The 18129-nt window shown below is 38.9% G+C and overlaps 1 protein-coding gene across 1 annotated transcript in view; it reads right to left on the bottom strand.

Annotated features, from left to right (window-relative positions):
- Nucleotides 1-18129, bottom strand: part of PAPPA2 (pappalysin 2) — a 317947-nt gene that overhangs the window by 148002 nt on the left and 151816 nt on the right. Inside the window, exons 9-12 of the mRNA XM_027565412.1 lie at nucleotides 17599-17727; nucleotides 14013-14104; nucleotides 9319-9512; nucleotides 7086-7232 (exon numbers count right to left, since the gene is read on the bottom strand). Coding sequence (XP_027421213.1) covers nucleotides 7086-7232; nucleotides 9319-9512; nucleotides 14013-14104; nucleotides 17599-17727 — 562 coding nt within the window. The remainder of the gene's footprint in view (nucleotides 1-7085; nucleotides 7233-9318; nucleotides 9513-14012; nucleotides 14105-17598; nucleotides 17728-18129) is intronic.

The raw sequence follows: 18129 nt of genomic DNA, 5'->3' as shown, positions 1-18129 counted from the left end.
TGTCATCTGCATATCTGAGGTTATTGAGATTTCTCATGGCAATCTTGATTTCAGCTTGTGTTTCTTCCAGCCCAGCATTTCTCATGATGTACTCTGCATAGACGTTAAATAAGCAGGGTGACAATATACAGCCTTGACATACTCATTTTCCTATTTGGAACCAGTCTGTTGTTCCATGTCCAGTTCTAACTGTTGCTTCCTGACCTGCATACAGGTTTCTCAAGAGGCAGGTCTGGTGGTCTGGTATTCCCATCTCTTTCAGAATTTTCCACAGTTTATTGTGATCCACACAGTCAAAGGCCTTGGCCTAATCAATAAAGCAGAAATAGATGTTTCTCTGGCACTCTCTTGCTTTTTTGATGATCCAGTGGATGTTGGCAATTTGTTCTCCGGTTCCTCTGCCTTTTCTAAAACCAGCTTGAACATCTGGAAGTTCATGGTTCACATATTGCTGAAGCCTAGCTTGGAGAATTTTGAGCATTACTTTACTAGCGTGTGAGATGAGTGCAATTGTGCGGTAGTTTGAGCATTCTTTGGCATTGCCCTTCTTTGGGATTGGAATGAAAACTGACTTTTTCCAATCCCATGGCCACTGCTGAGTTTTCCAAATTTGCTGGCATATTGAGTACAGCACATTCACAGCATCATCTCTCAGGATTTGGAATAGCTCAACTGGAATTCCATCACCTCCACTAGCTTTGTTCGTAGTGATGCTTTCTAAGGCCCAGTTGACTTCACATTCCAAGATGTCTGGCTCTAGGTCAGTGATCACACCATCATGATTATCTTGGTCATGAGGATTTTTTTGTACAGTTCTTCTGTGTATTCTTGCCACCTCTTCTTAATATCTTCTGCTTTTGTTAGGTCCATACCATAGGAGCAACCCCACGTCCAAAGAGCTGCTGCTGCATAGGCGCAGGAGGGCTGAAAGGAGCTACTCCACGTTCAAGGTCAGGAGGGGCAGCAGTGAGGAGATACCCCTTATCCAAGGTAAGAGAAACCCAAGTAGGACGGTAGGTGTTGTGAGACAGCATCAGAGGGCAGACACACTGAAACCACAATCACAGAAAACTAGCCAATCTGATCACATGGACCACAGCCTTGTCTAACTCAATGAAACTAAGTCATGCCATGTGGGGCCACCCAAGATGGGCAGGTCATGGTGGAGAGGTCTGACAGAATGTGGTCCACTGGAGAAAGGAATGGCAAACCACTTCAGTAGTCTTGCCTTGAGAACCCCATGAACAGTATGAAAGGGCAAAATGATAGGATACTGAAAGAGGAACTCCCCGGGTTGGTAGGTGCTCAATATGCTACTGGAGATCCATGGAGAAATAACTTCAGAAAGAATAAAGGGATGGAGCCAAAGCAAAAACAATACCCAGTTGTGGATGTGACTGGTGATAGAAGCAAGGTCCAATGCTGTAAAGAGCAATATTGCATAGGAACCTAGAATGTCAGGTCCATGAAAGCAAGGCAAATTGGAAGTGGTCAAACAGGAGATGGCAAGAGTGAATGTCAACATTCCAGGAATCAGCGAACTAAAATGGACTGGAATGGGTGTATTTAACTCAGATGACAATTATATTTACTACTGTGGGCAGGAATCCCTAAGAAGAAATGGAGTAGCCATCATGGTCAAGAAAAGAGTCCGAAATGCAGTACTTGGAGGCAATCTCAAAAATGACAGAATGATCTCTGTTCATTTCCAAGGCAAACCATTCAATACCATGGTAATCCAAGCCTATGTCCCAATCAGTAATGCTGAAGAAGCTGAAGTTGATGGTTCTATGAAGACCTACAAGACCTTCTAGAACTAACACCCCTAAAAGATGTCCTTTTCATTATAGGGGACTGTAATGCAAAAGTAAGAAGTCAAGAAATACCTGGAGTAACAGGCAAATTTGGCCTTTGAGTATGGCATGAAGCAAGGCAAAGGCTAATAGAGTTCTGCCAAGAGAATGCACTGGTCATAGCAAACACTCTCTTCCAACAACACAAGAGAAGACTCTACACATGGACATCACCAGATGGTCAACACTGAAATCAGACTGATTATATTCTTTGCAGCCAAAGATGGAGAAGCTCTATACAGTCAGCAAAAACAAGACCGGGAGCTGACTGTGGCTCAGATCATCAACTCCTTATTGCCAAATTCAGACTTAAATTGAAGACAGTGGGGAAAACCACTAGACCATTCAGGTATGACCTAAATCAAATCCCTTATGATTATACAGTGCAAGTGAGAAACAGATTTAAGGGACTAGATCTGATAGACAGAGTGCCTGATGAACTGTGGACGGAAGTTTGTGACATTGTACAGGAGACAGGGATCAAGATCATCCCCATGGAAAAGAAATGCAAAAAAGCAAAATGGCTGTCTAGGGAGGTCTTACAAATAGCTGAGAAAAGAAGAGAAGTGAAAAGCAAAGGAGAAAAGGAAAGATATAAGCATCTGAATGCAGAGTTCCAAAGAATAGCAAGGAGAGATAAGAAAGCCTTCCTCAGGGATCAGTGCAAAGAAATAGGGGAAAACAACAGAATGGGAAAGATACAGTAAGTTCTAAAATCATCTACTGGCAGTAGTTTCATTTTATGTAGTTTCCATATACACAAATATCAGTTATCACAATTTAGGTATATAATACCAGATAATGTGATTCAAATTTCAACTAGCAAAAAGTATTAATTGTAACTGCAGAAAGTGTAAACTCCATGAATAGTCCTTCCGTATCACCATATAAATCACCATATAAATAACCAATGAGAATCATGATAAAGTGACCAATTACATCTCTTAATTCAAATTGTCATTGATTGGTCCCTGTGTACCTGTTATTTTGTTCACACAGAGACAGAAAAATGTGCAGCTGCACTGTCTCATCTCCCACTGACATATTACCCACATGACATTTTACAAAAATGGATAATCAAAAGAAGGGATCTCTAGGAAAGATGAAAGTGTGGCAAAGAAATAAAAAATTATAATGCTGGAGGTGAAATTTGAATGAAAGGTAAATAGAATTATAGATGAAATAATTGGGTATGGGAATGCTGCTGCTGCTGCCATTTGAGAGACTCTGTATTTGCAGCCAGAGGAACTTAGTGAAAATGAAATTATCAGCAAAAAGGAGTAAAGTGGTTGTGACAAAAAGGATAAAGATGTCCCAGAGGAAATGATGCCAAGAAAAAATTCATATCAAAAGAACTCTCAGAGATGTTTCATAACATTGAAAGTGTAAAGTACCATAAAGTATTAGAAGATAATCAAACTTGGAAAGGAATATTACAATTCACAATGGCATAGAAAAATTGCTTGCTTTGTAATATAAGTCATATGATGCAAAAAAAGGCAAGAATTGTTAAAACTATGCTTATAAATTTATTTTACAAAGAAATGAAACACTAATTCTCTGTAATGTTTTAAATTATGAGTTAAATTTTACTATTTTTTCATTTTATTTCACATATACTTCTAAAAATAAAAGTTTTTAATGTTGTGACAAACATATCATGTAACAATTGTAATTTTCACCATTGGTTATTTAGCTTGCTTTGTACAGTTTTAGGATACATGGTCATTTTGTGTTTCCACGCTACAAAGTGAGAATTGCCTGAATATTTAATAATAGTCTCAAAATGTAAATAAATCAATGCGTAGATCAACCACTGGCAAAAATAAAAGAGAAACAGGCAAATTTAAGATTATGGTAAGAAAGTCTAACACATGTATCTCAGTAACTGGTGGAAAGAGTATCAAGGAAAATATACAATATGGGAAATTTTAACAACATGATGGATGAACTTGATCTATGTTAAATATATAGAATGCTATATCCAACTATTTCAGACTACATATTTCTTTCAAAGTACATGTAATATTTATCAATATTAACCATATTGTTGTTGTTTAGTCAGTAAGTTGTATCTAACTCTTTTGTTACCCTATGGACAGTAACCTGCCAGGCTCCTCTATCCATGGGATTTTCCAGGCAGGAATACTGGAGAAGGTGGCCATTTCCTTCTCTGGGGATCTTCCCAAACCTGGGATCGAACCTGCATCTCCTATTTGGCAGGCAGATTCTTTACCACTGAGCCACCAGGGAAGCCCAATTAACCATATGTTTTTCCATAATTCAAAGGTCAACAAATTAAAAAGGCTTGACATCATACCAAATATAATCTTTAAGCACAGAAGACTCTAGCTATAAATAAAAAACAAAAAATAAATAATTTCCAAACAAATATTTGGACATTCATCAGCATATTTATATATAACTCAGGGATCAAAAAAGTAATCAAATAAAAATTAGAAAATATGTTTGAACTGAATGATAATAGACATAAGACATATGAAATGTAATATGTTGCAAAAGTCACATTTAGAAAGAAATTTGCCACCTTAATGTTTATATTTTAAAAAGAAAGAAGCTAAAAATTAATGATATAAGCATCATCTCAAGAGCAAATTAAATGTAAACATAAAAAGAGGCAATAATGAAAATAAGAGCACACATGCATGCTACTTTCATTATTTCCTTCCTTTTATGTTTACATATGTATATTTATGTATATATGTATATATATATATAAGCATACATATATACACACATGTATAATCTTTGGTTCTATAAAAACATTAATGAAAGATTAATGTAACTGTTAAGTCTTTAGCAATACTAAGCAAAAAAATAAAAGAGAGAAGCCAAAAATTAGCCATAGAATAACTAAAAAAAGTCCTAGGGAGTATAGAAATATACAAAATAAGAGAGCATTATGAAAAACTTAATGCCAACAAATTCAAAATTTTAGGAAAAAAATGGACAAATTATTTGGAAAAAAAAAAATAACTTCTTCCAAAGTTAACCTAAGAAGAAATAGAAAGCCCCAATTCTGCAATATTTGGTTTAAGATTTTAACATATATTTAAATATTTTCCTCAAAGAAAATACCAGACTCAGATAGCTTTACTGATGAAGTTCACGAAAATTTAACACCAACCTTTCACAAAATATTCCAGAAAACTGGGGAATAAAGGAAACTTACTCTAGGAGTCAAACCTGGCCTTCATCATAAACCTGACAAGATAGTAACATTTTTCTTTTTTAATGTAGGGACCAAGCTCTAATGAATATAAAAGAAAAAACACTTAATATATTCACAAAAAGTATCCAAAACTATTGGCAAAGGATTATACATTGCCTTCAAGTTGTTATTTTGGTGGCCCAGATGGTAAAGAATCTGCTTGCAATGCAGGAGACCCAGGTTTGATCCCTGGGTCAGGAAGATCCCTAGAGAAGAAAATGGCTACCCACTCCAGGATTCTTGCCTGGAGAATTCCATGGACAGAAGAGCCTGGTGGGCTACAGTCCATAGGGTCACAAGAATCAGACATGACTGAGCAACTAACATTTTCACTTTCAATGGTGGTTCTAGTTCTAGGGGGAAAAAATCTTGATCCCTACCTCACACAATATGTAAAAATTCCAGAGGATTGTAGATCTATATATAAAAGGTGAAACAATAACGTTTCTAGAAGATAACATAGGAAAGTATGTCTTTGTGGTAAGCAAAGACTTCTTAATACAGTACACGATTAGCACTAACCATAAAGAAAAAGAAAAAGAAATTGGATTGTGGTAAAATTTAGAACTCTTCATCAAATACACCACTAAGAGTAAAAAAAAAAAAAAAAGTAAGCCATGAAATGCTGGAAAATATTAAATAATATACAACTGAAATATGATTTATATATTCCAAAAATTGTAAAGAAATCATATAAATTAAGAAGAAAATGACAGTCCAATAGAAGATTGAGCAAAAGACTTGAATAAACCCTTCAGAAAAAAAGAGGGAAAAAGGATATATCGATACAAATGGCCGATATACATATAAACATTACAACTTCATTAGTCAAAATGTAAATGTAAATTGAAACCATAGGGAGGTACATTTACATACTTAATGGTTAAAATTAAGACTTAAAATACTAAGTAATCAGTAAAAATATAAAGCAATTGCCTCATAAGCCTCTGTTGGGAGTATAAACTAGTATAACCAAGTAGAACACCATTTGGTATTATCTACTAAAGCTGATCATCTGCCTAATTACTATCTAGCAGTTCCAAATATCGGAGAAGGCAATGGCACCCCACTCCAGTACTCTTGCCTGGAAAATCCCATGGATGGAGGAGCCTGGTAGGCTGCAGTCCATGGGGTCGCTGAGAGTTGGACACGACTGAGCGACTTCACTTTCACTTTTATGCATTGTAGAAGGAAATGGCAACCCACTCCAGTGTTCTTGCCTGGAGAATCCCAGGGACGGGGAAGCCTGCTGGGCTTCCGTCTATGCGGTTGCACAGAGTCGGACACGACTGAAGTGACTTAGCAGCAGTTCCAAATATACCCAACTGTCTGTATACATTCACCAAAAGAAATGTACAGAAGTGTTTATAGCAGAACTATTTGTAATATACAATAGAGAAAAATTAGAAATAAACGAAAGTTTCATTACTATGATTAATTAAAGTATGGCCCATTGATGCACTGGAATTCTGCTCCGCAGTGGACATGAACACTACTGCTAAGTATAGCAGCCTGAATGAATCCCAGAGATAGAATGCTGAGTAAGAAAGAATCAGACACAAATACTACAGACTGTCAAATTTTTCACATAAAATACAAACAGGCAAAACTAATCTTTGGTGATAAAAGGAAAAATAGTAGATACCTCTGTAGTATAAAGAGAGGGAGAAGGACAGAGCCTTTGGGGGGTGATGTTAATTTTCTGTTTTTTGATCTCTGTGGTGGTTAGAGAGGATGATTACTTTGTAAAAATTTATCAATCCTTTCTGATTTTTGTACTTTTCTATATGTGTATTACACTTTGATAGTGTGATTGCTTATAAAGAAAAGTCCAACATTCAAAAAGAAATGAAAATAAACTCAAAACATAAAAACTTTTAGATGACAAAAGGAAATTTCCTGACATTCCAATGTATCATTTATACACACACACACACACACACACACACGCACGCACAATCTATCCAGTTTTCACAAAAAAAAACATTTGGGTCACTTACTTTGAGCCAAACCTCATCCTCTCTCTGCAGGCTACCTTTTGGCTGCTTACTCCCTTCATCTTCAGGTCCATTTCCACTGGGGACACAGGGAAACCAGCCAATTATGGGTCGGTGCTCTGGTAAATCTGGACGGTATGATGTGCAAACCTGAAATGCAATTTCAACCAAAAATTAGACATGAAGGGTGAGAGACAAGTAAAGATAATGAAACTCCCAGCTCAAAATCAATGTTTTCCTCTTTCTGAATGCCTCATGATGACATTATTGGCAGAAAACTTTTCTCAAGGTAGAATGTCTCAGTGCTCTCTCTTAGCCTCAATATCCAACTTTCCAGGGAGGAAGAACACACGTGACAACTTACAGCCCATTGGTGGTCCAGGGACCTTGCTCAACGAATTCTCCTGGCATGTTTCAGACAACTGCTCCTAGGATTAGTTAGGGAAATCTGTTCAAGATGATGATTCTGTCCTTAACAGGAAGGATCTACTGGCCCAGGAGTGAGACAACCGAGTCAAGGAAACACTAAGATGGGAAAAGGAACCAGGAAAGAGAAATTTCAGAAAATTTTCCCACTTCACTTGGGGAAGACAGACAAGCTAGACTAAAGCCGCTTTAGAGAGCTGTTACTAACTCAGAATCACCTAACTTTCCTAACTTCCTACCACTGGGCATCAGAATTCTTGAGAAAGATGCCTTCAGAATTAGCGAAAGGAGAGAGACAGGCATGGCTAATTGGCTGTCCATATCCATACCTCCCTCTTTCTTATTAATTCTAATCTTGATCAAGGTGACAGTGTATCCAGCTATAAATGCTCATCTCCTCAGGGTCCCTTACAGCTAAGGCTGGTGAAGTGACCTGGATCTGAACAATGGGATGTTGGTAGATGCCTATATTCCTGGAACAGCTCCCATTTTGCCACTAAAAACAGACTCAGCTCGCATGCATTTATTTCCCTTTGACCTTCCCTCTTCTTCCTGCTTGAATAATGACTTCACACCTGGAGGGCAGTAGTCGTCTCATGAGCTTGAGGAAGAAAACTGCAAGTCAAGTGTGGAAAGAGCCAAAATCTCAGCGACACTTAGGTCCTTGATGAGTTCCTTGACCTGGACCACTAGCCTTGGCTAGTTCCTCAGTCTCTTGGGCTGTCTCCTCAAGACCAAAAACCAATGATTTGCCTCTGGCCTAAAATACCTAGAGAGCTATTAACAAATCTTACTTCTGTCAAAAATGACTATATTACTTATTGTTATAAAGTATGGAAGAGTATATTTGGCAATGGAAACATCTAGAATAGCATTCAAAAACCAAAGCCCTTAATCTTTGGGTTTCCCTGATGGCTCAGACAGTAAAGAATCCACCTGCATGGCAGGAGAACCACGTTCTATCCCTGGGTTGGGAGGATCCCCTGGAGGAGGGAATGGCAACCCACTCCTGTATCTTGCCTCCCACGGACAGAGGAGCCCAGTGGGCTATAGTCCATGGGGTTGCAAAGAGTCGGACACCACTGAACAATTAACACTTTCACTTTTTTCACTTAATCTTCTTTTAGGTATTTATAATTCACAGAAGTCAGTCCTCAAAGCTCTCGGAAGATCTTCTATTTACTTAGGTAGATATTCATGGAAAATTGTGTGCCTATGGATTTGATTTAGTACTAATTCTAGAAAGTCTTTAATAATAATAATTTTTAAATCAAATTATATTTTGATCTTTAATATATATTTTAAATTTCACTTGATCCTTGCAATAAACCTTGAGTTAAATGCAAAAGATTTACATATGAGATAATTGGGGCCCAGAAAAGTTGAGTGACTTGCCAAATGTCACTTAGTAATAATCATAATGATACTGATAGATCCAACAGTGTCATCCAAGTATTCTGACTTTACTGCTCGTTTATCTTCTTTCAAGATAAATTCTTCCAAACTCAAAGCCTAAGTGTAATTTCTGACATGCATATTATAAGGCTAATTTTGAGATGCTTTTGTGTACTTTTAAGCCAGTTATTGCATAGTCAAAGGTTCCTAGATGAAAACTAGTGAAGGTAAGTGGGGTGAGGGTTGGGGAGGAGATTTAACTGATAGCCTAGAAGCTTTTCATTTAACATTATTTTATTCTGAGTTCGTTAACTAAATTTGGCATCAAAGTTAGGAGAAAAAAATGTAAGCTCAAGGTCAGTATCTGGGGGAATCACTTAACAATTTTGTTTACCCTTGACTAGTCTTAACTTACCATGGAGTGAGGTGCTCCAGTTACCAAGGAAGCAGGACATTTCTTCTTGTCTTCATGAGAAGAAAAAGCTTGGGTAGCCCACTGATCCAGGTATCCTTTGGGAGTATAGAGACCACAGTCTACAATGCTGGTTTCCTTCTCAAAAGGCTCACATATTCCATCTCCCTCATGTATATAGCACAGGCTTGGTTCCCCTGTCAAGAAACATTGTTTGACATTTGAAAAGGTATTTTTATATAAGTAAAAATAATTACATTTTTACTCCAGCTGCTAGAGAGAATCCTGTAACTACTAACCAGTCTAATGCCCACCTCAAACATATAGATATCATACCCCTAAAGAAGGATACATTTTCATGGGGAGAATGGTAAAATCCATTGAGATAATAAAAAGTCTACAAAGTGGGTGGGGTTAGGGAAAAGGAACAGGAAGGAAAAAAGCAGCTGTGGGGTGGATATAGAAAGAAACTTTAAGGAATCATTGAGCAAAGTACTAGGGGAAGCTAGGGGAAGCTAGGTAAAAGAATAAAGGAAATTTAAATAGATGGTAGGATGTGATATGTACTTGGAACCTCATCATAGTCTTTGAAATTTTAAATAAAACATTTGAGGGATTTGTTTTCAATTACATTTTTGCTGCTGTATTTCTTCAGTTAACCATGCAATTTGCTCTGAAATGGACAATATGGGCTCCAGGTTTATAAGGGTTACACATCTATTATTGTCTTACAATAACCATGTGAGGTATGTATTTTTTGTTTGTTTCATCAATAGACAATCTGAGACTCCATGATTATAAGTGATTTGTCAAAGTTCCCTTGATGCAGAAGCAGTACTGCTTGGCTTTGAGCCAGGCTTACAGGAAGCAGGTTCAGGGGCTTTCTCTTACTCCACAGTACCTCAACCAAGGCAGAGAGACTGTCTTCAGGAGCAAATGTGTGAGTAATGAACATATGAGAACAATCACTGGGTCTGTAAAGCAAGCTATAATTCCTTGGACAAGGTCCTTACTTGCTTGTAGGATAACTTCTACTACATGGATAGTCCTCACTAACTATAGATATATAAACTGCGTGGGTTTACATATCTTCAGTAACTTCAGTAAACTTCAGTCATGTCCAACTCTTGGGGACCCTATGGACTGTAGCCTGCTCTGTCCATGTAGGCTCCTCTGTCTATGGGATTCTCCAGGTAGGAATATGGAGTGGGTTGCCATGCCCTCCTCCAGGGGATTGTCATGGCCCAGGAATCAAACCCATGTCTCCTGTGTCTCCTGCATTGCAGGCAGATTCTTTACCCCTGAGCCACTTGATATGTAACTTAGCTTTCTTCAAATGTAAAAACCTGAGATGCAGTTATAAAGCCATTTATTTATTAAGTATTATTGCCCTGTCTACCCCTATTAGTAACACAATTCTAATTCTTCATTTCTACCTAAAATAATAGGACATGAAAATAAGATCAAGATTTAAAATAGATCAACCCATAGCTACATGGGCTTTCCAGGTGGCACTAGTGGTAAATAACCCACCTGCCAATGCAGGAGATATAAAAGGCACCAATGTGATCCCTGGGTTGGGAAGATCCCCTGGAGAAGGACATGGCAACCCACTCCAGCATTCTTCCCTAGAGAATCCCATGGACAAAGGAGCCTGGCAGGCTATAGTACATATGGTCACAAAGAGTCAGACACGACGAAAGCGACTGCATAGATCCACATTCAGTAACATCACTAAAATTAACTGTTACTATTTCATTCTTTTAATTTTAAATTCTTTACAGAAATACCACAGGACTGCTTCAGTAATTTTTCAACTGTTCATCAACATGTAGTTACTAATTATTTTCCTTCATAATCTCTTCAAGTCAAAGACGCTTCTCTAGTAAATCTATCTCTACTTGCCAGGGGTATGCTCCTGTTCCGAGGACTTGGTTCTGAGCCTATTTTGGGTTTTCAACTCCTGTATGCCATTAAATCCAAGGCCTTTCTAAGTTACTCCCCAAAGCCAATATATGTGTATTTGGAATGACTTTTCCATGATTGTTCCATATATATATATATATATATATATATATACACATGCATATATATGTATAGTTTATATGTTTATATAGTTTATATACATACACACATATATTCATACATATGCATGTATGTAGAGTTTAATATGTATGTGCATATTTTGAATATACACATATGTACATATGAATGTGTTTGTTTTATAATATATATTTTATGACATTTTTATAATATACATATGTATACATATCTTATTTTTCTATATAATCCAGTGACAGTCTCTCCTCGCTTCTTCCCTATTTTTTGTTTACCATCAACTTAAAAATTTTGCTTCTGTTTCTTCAAATCAATGCAAAAATAGCAGACCACTTTTTTTTTTTTTAAAGTAACTGATTTATATTTATTCCAAGAAAATAATACAGTAGAAGAAAAAAACTCTGCTGAAATGTGTTAACTTCAGAATTATTTATATAATACTTCAACTGCACAATTATTAAAAAAAAACAATTTAAATGATGAAAATATTATCTGCTAGAATTCGCTCACTGCAGTCATATATGAACATGGAGGCTTTTATAACACATTTCACTATGGTTCCTTCAAACTTAGTCTCTTGAGAAATGATGGAACAGAACTATATGCTTAGCATATGCTATGAGCTTTAGAGCTATATGCTATAGAACTATAGAACTAAATAACTGAAATAAATATCTAGCTGTGGAATAGACCATTTTAACTTTGCCATGTAAAGCTAAAATAATTTAACTATGATCTTCCTGGAGTTGGAGGGTAAAGGAATATGAACCAAATTTAATGGAATTAAATGTGATGGAAACAAAGTAAGGTCCACTTTTAAGACAGATGAGATGAGCTGCAGTGGCAAAGGCTGTGTGTGTGTGTGTGTGTGTGTTTGTGTGTGTGTATCATGAGCCCATTATGTGAAAAAAGGAATGATGCAAACAGAGATGGCATTAACAAATACTGGTATACAGAAGAGGGGAGGTAATCGGTTCAGTGTATTTTACACAGCCAGACCGTATCTGGAGTATTGAATTCCTTTCTGGGCATTGACCACAGAAAGCATGCCAAGTTAGGGTAAATAGGAAAGGGCCTGGAAACCTAATCACATCAGGGGATGTTTGGACTGGAAAGGAGAATAATAGGGAGGCATTTCAAATATCTGAATGGTAGTCAAATAAAACAGGGGAAAAAAAATGTATCCTCTGTAGTTTCATAGCAAGGAAAAAGCACTTGATTAAGAATTAGGAAAGCTGAGTTCCAATGCTGGCTTTGTAGACACTTCATTATATGCCCATGGACAAGTCACTAAAATGCTCTGAACATCAGTTTCCAAACCAGAAAGGGGGAGAAGAATTTTATAATAGATAAAGCCACTTTTAAACAGAATGGTCTTTCAAGGTGCAATCTTTACTGCTAGATGCATGTAAGAAAAGCTCGAGAACTGATACAGCAATTTCTATAAGGTAAAGAGGCTGGGCATATGAAGGGATCAGGGTCTCTATTAGACTTGTGCTATACAGAGGGCACTGAACATAGTTTGTTATACGGATAGATGTAAGACCACTAAGATTTTATAATTTTATTATTCTGCTCAGGAAAGCAGGAGCATTTGTGTGTTCTTTGTGGTATTTAATACCTTAATAAATTATACATAATTATAATCATATCCAACTTTGTCTTGAAATTTATAAACATTAAAATATTGTTAAATGCACTGCTTTAAAAAATAACTTTGCTGAGTAAATATGTTCCACAGAATTACTTCAATGTATGCACATAGGAGGGCTTCCCTGATGGCTCAGATGGTAAAGAATCCGCCTGCAATGTAGGAGACCCAGATTCGATACCTGGGTCAGGAAGATCCCTTGGAGAAGGGAAAGGCTACCCACTCCAGTGTTCTTGCCTGGAGAGTTCCATGGACAGAGGAGCCTGGCAGGAGACAGCCCATGGGGTCACAAAGAGTTGGACCTGACTGAGCGACTAAGTGTGCATGCTCATAGGAATGAAAAAATTAAAATCTACAAAGAAGCCTGTTGATGGCTTTAATCAAAATCAGGGAAAGTGTTCTGGAGGGCCTTCCTGTGTGGCAAGAGTCTAGAGTCAATGGCACCTAGCAATAACATTACCAGTGATATTCCCAGATTAAGAAATTCTGTGTGTCACTATTCATAATCTTATCTACTAAACACAGACACCAAGAGATATCTTGTACTCTCTTTGGCTTAAAACATGTCCCACCATAATTTTTATGTTGAATCTGTGATTGTGCTACTTGGCTGACAGTCTGATGTGAGACATGAGGACCCAAGAGCAATCTTTGGTAACATTAATCTAGGAGGCCAGGTAACTTAGTAGTTTAACATGTGGATTTGCTTCCCTGGTTCAAATCCTGACTTCATCACTGCCAGCTGTGTAAGAGAAAGCAAGTTATTTAAGCTCTCTGTGCCTCTGTTTAGTCTCCTTATATTTATTGTAGGGATTAAACAGGATAATATATGTGAAACAGTTAGTGCCAGGCACATAACAGACACAGCAAATGTTATCATTATTACCACTAAATTACACATTGCCAGATATCAAGGGCTCACAAGAGTAAGAATTGGAGACACCTCCAAACATAGGATATAAGCCTGGGCAGGTGCTCCTAAACTCACCTACACAGTTGAAACCTTCCTCTAACTCACATGCCCTTGAGCAGCCGTCTCCATTCAAAAGGTCTCCATCATCACACTCTTCTCCCAGGTTCCTACAAGGTAAAAGTATACATTCTGATATACAAACACACACACTTGTATACATAAAATGATTTTTCTCTTGTAGTTAACATCATTTTAAAAAATATTTAGTTAGTTTTGGTTGCTGTGCCGGCTTTTCTCTAGTTTCAGAGAGCAGGGGCTACTCTCTCAGTGTGGTGTGTGGGTTTCTCATTGCAGCGGCTTCTCTCATTGTAGAGCACAGGGTCTAGGGTGCAAGGGCTTCTGTAGTTGCAGCTCCCAGGATCTAGAGCACAGGCTCAATAGTTGTGGTACGTGGGCTAAGTTGCTCTGAGGCATATGGGATCTTCCTGGATCAGGGAATCCATGATCTCCCATGAACCATGTCTCCTGCATTGGCAGGCAGGGCTTTCCAATGTCACAAGAACAAAGTATGACACTCTATAGAGAGGTGGTATAGGCAGAGTTCAAAGGAACATTTTGATAAGGAGCTTTGTGAAGCCCAGTAGCCAAGCAGGTGTCACTACAGATGAAGCTGTTTCAAGGCTCAGGCTAGAATGTACAATGTCAGATTAGGAAGATGGCCCTCATCTTGTTCTGCCCCAGAACCCCAGACAGATGTGGCATCCTGGGACATGAGAATCTTCATTGGAGGACTGCTGTAGGAGATGCTACAACATAAGATCAAATGTTTTGTTCAAGCAGGGCTCTCTCTGGGTAGTAATGGTCACCTAGTCCTGCAGACACCTTAATTAGTGGGCGGCAGGTTTAAAATGAGGTAGCCACGGAAAACATCAACAACAACCAGATTTGTTCTGTGCACACGTTGAGTCATCCCTAGGTGATAGGGACAAAAGTGAAAGTGAAGTCACTCAGTCGCATCCAACTCTTTGCAACCCCATGGACTGTAGCCCTCCAGGCCCCTCGGTCCATGGAATTTTCCAGGCAAGACTACTGGGGTGGGTTGCCATTTCCTTCTCCAGAAGATCTTCCTGACCCAGGGATCAAACCGAGGTCTTCTGCATTGCAGGCAGACACTTTACCGTCTGAGCCACCAGGGAAGCTCAAAATAGGGACAAAGTTGGTGATTAAGTAGTTAATTCCATGAGGGGATTGTATGTAGAAAAATATGGGTGACCCCTGTAAGTTACTGATTACTCAGTTGAGCAGGTTTCAGTTCAGTTCAGTCGCTCAGTTGTGTCTGACTCTTTGCGACCCCATGAATCGCAGCACGCCAGGCCTCCCTGTCCATCACCAAATCCCAGAGTTCACTGACTCACGTCCATCGAGTCAGTGATGCCATCCAGTCATCTCATCCTCTGTCGTCCCCTTCTCCTCCTGCCCCCAATCCCTCCCAGCATCAGAGTCTTTTCCAATGAGTCAACTCTTTGCATGAGGTGGCCAAAGTATTGGAGTTTCAGCTTTAGCATCATTCCTTCCAAAGAACACCCAGTACCGATCTCCTTTAGAATGGACTGGTTGGATCTTCTTGCAGGTTTACTTAACCACAAAACCAAGCTGGCTTGCTTAGCAACAAAATCATGCAACAGAAGCACGAGACACTGCCCCCAAATGATCAAATAAGTGTTGTCATGAGACCCACATCCTGCCCAGTAAGCTCAGTAAGCTAATTATCCCTAGAACATTCTCTCTGCACACATAAAAAACAATAATTTGCAGACCAAGCTTGATCAAGTAGGGACAAGAAAACTCCCCTGCTCAACCAGGAGGAAGAGCTGATGATGGAAGCATGGCATCTACTCAAGAAAGACAAAGAAGTTCTTCTCCCCCTCCCCACTTTTCCTTTGATTATAAAACTGTAGCCCAGTAAGTTCTCTGGTTGAGAACCTTCACCACTACTGCCTCCTGCCAGTCCTTGCCAGCTTATAAGTCTTACAAGCATCCTAATCTAATAAATCACTTCTTATCTATCACTTTGCCTATAGCTGAATTCTTTTCTTTGCTGAGACGTAAAGGACTGTGGTACTGGAGCTCTTGCAAGTCCCTGAAATGTCACCTAATGGTTTCACAGGGAGATATTTAATTGAGATGGGGGGGGGGGGGGAGGGTAAGCTGAGACTGAGGCAGAAGGTGGCCTCAGCAAACTAGCAAGGTTTGGGTATTAAAGTGATCTCAGTCTCTTGGATGTATTTCTGAAGTCTGGGAACATTTGGTGTTTATGCTACTATGAAAAGGAGTAGACTTACACTAAAGCTTAAGAATCTTAGAAGATTGAGAAGACAAACAATATTTAGTAATTACTAAACAATGGGATAAAACCCCAAGAAAGGCTATAGATTGCTTTCAATTAGGCCTTCAAGATACAAGATATTTTTACTTGATCTGGAAAGCTAAAAACAAGCCATCTTATTAGGATACAGACTCTGAGACAAATTACAGTACCTGGGCTTCCAGTCTTTTACTCCCAGCAGCTTTATATAAACAACATATTAGGTGAGCTAAGCATTTAGAATAGATTAATATAGGGTGGTCACTGGGACATGGGGATATTCAGTGAAAAATTTTGGCAAGTGCCTGGCAAATCAGAAGGAATTAAGTTGATATCACTAAAGGGCATAGAGAAAGACCATAAAGAAAGCTGAGCACTGAAGAATTGATGCTTTTGAACTGTGGTGTTGGAGAAGTCTCTTGGGAGTCTCTTGGACTACAAGGAGATCAAACTAGTCAATCCTAAAGGAAATCAGTCCTGAATAGTCTATGGAAGGACTGATGCTAAAGCTGAAGCTCCAATACTTTGACCACCTGATGCAAAGAACTGACTCATTGGAAAAAGACCCTGATGCTGGGAAAGACTGAAGGCAGGAGAAGAAGGGGACGACAGAGGGTGAGATGGTTGGATGGCATCACTGACTTTATGGAAATGAGTCTAAGCAAGCTCAGGGAGTTGGTGATGGACAGGGAAGCCTGGTATGCTACAGTCCCTGGTGTTGCAAAGAGTCAGACATGACTGAGAGATTGAAATAACTAACTAAAGGGCAACAGGAAAAGGAAGGTAGTATGTTAAGAAATCAAAAGAGTGGTTCCATTTTTACCTTGGTGCTTTTATAGAATAGTTGTAAATTGCATTGCAATGAGGTCTTCCAGGGATCAAATGAGCAACTGAAGCTCATAAAGCTATAGTGACTTTCCTTGGGTCATAAGACAGGCAACTGATCCAAAAGATACCCTCACATCCTCTTTTAGCATCATTTGGCAATAACCTTCTCCACCATGAATTCCTTCCCTGAATCACTGCCCAGCACTTGTTCTCTGAAACCTGAAGAAGATCCCCACAGAATCAGCCCCAATATCTTGGTACTAAATGAAAGTGGGTCCATCCTTAACTATGTAGAGATGTGAATGACCCCTCAAGATCACTACCAGGTCCCAGATTTTGTTCAATACCAGAATCACACAGTGCCTTGCCCCTTTCACTTCCCAAACCAGTCTCAAGGTGAACCCTCATGGTCCAAGCAAGGCGGGACATCCTCTGACACCCAGCCCAAGGCACCCAGTATGTCCTCACCTTGCAACCTTCCCATCTCCACAGTAAGGAGCTCCATGGATGTGGCTCAGAGGAGGTGAAGCTTCTCCCAGTTCTGCTCCAGCTGCAGCTTGAACTTGGTACCGATACATCTGCCCAGGCATGACCTCCCTGTGGAAACCAGTGGGCTGTAACCATACATCTGGGAAGTGGAGCAGGCCCTGGGTCTTTTTCAGATGGTGTGAAGGAATTTTAAATAAATATTACAGGGAATATAAATGTTAAACATGTGCCATGTTGTTTGAAACAAAGAGCAGGGCATATAGTCTGACAGAGCATTTGAAACCATATTCATCTCTGTATTCCCAGTACCTTTTATATAGTCAATGTACAACAAGTGGTTGTTTAGTGAACGCTGAACCAACTAACAGTCCCACACAATCCGGGAGGATGGTATTTCGAGCATATCTTTACCATGTTACATAAACATACACACACAAACCCACCAACTTTGAAAACCTAGTCTTCTATATCACTGCATGTGTGCGTACATGCTAAGTTGCTTCAGTCATG

Source organism: Bos indicus x Bos taurus, chromosome 16, assembly GCF_003369695.1.
Source record: "Bos indicus x Bos taurus breed Angus x Brahman F1 hybrid chromosome 16, Bos_hybrid_MaternalHap_v2.0, whole genome shotgun sequence".
Lineage (NCBI taxonomy): Eukaryota > Metazoa > Chordata > Mammalia > Artiodactyla > Bovidae > Bos > Bos indicus x Bos taurus.
Note: the sequence above shows the minus strand (reverse complement) of the source record. Positions and strands in the feature narration are given on the sequence as shown.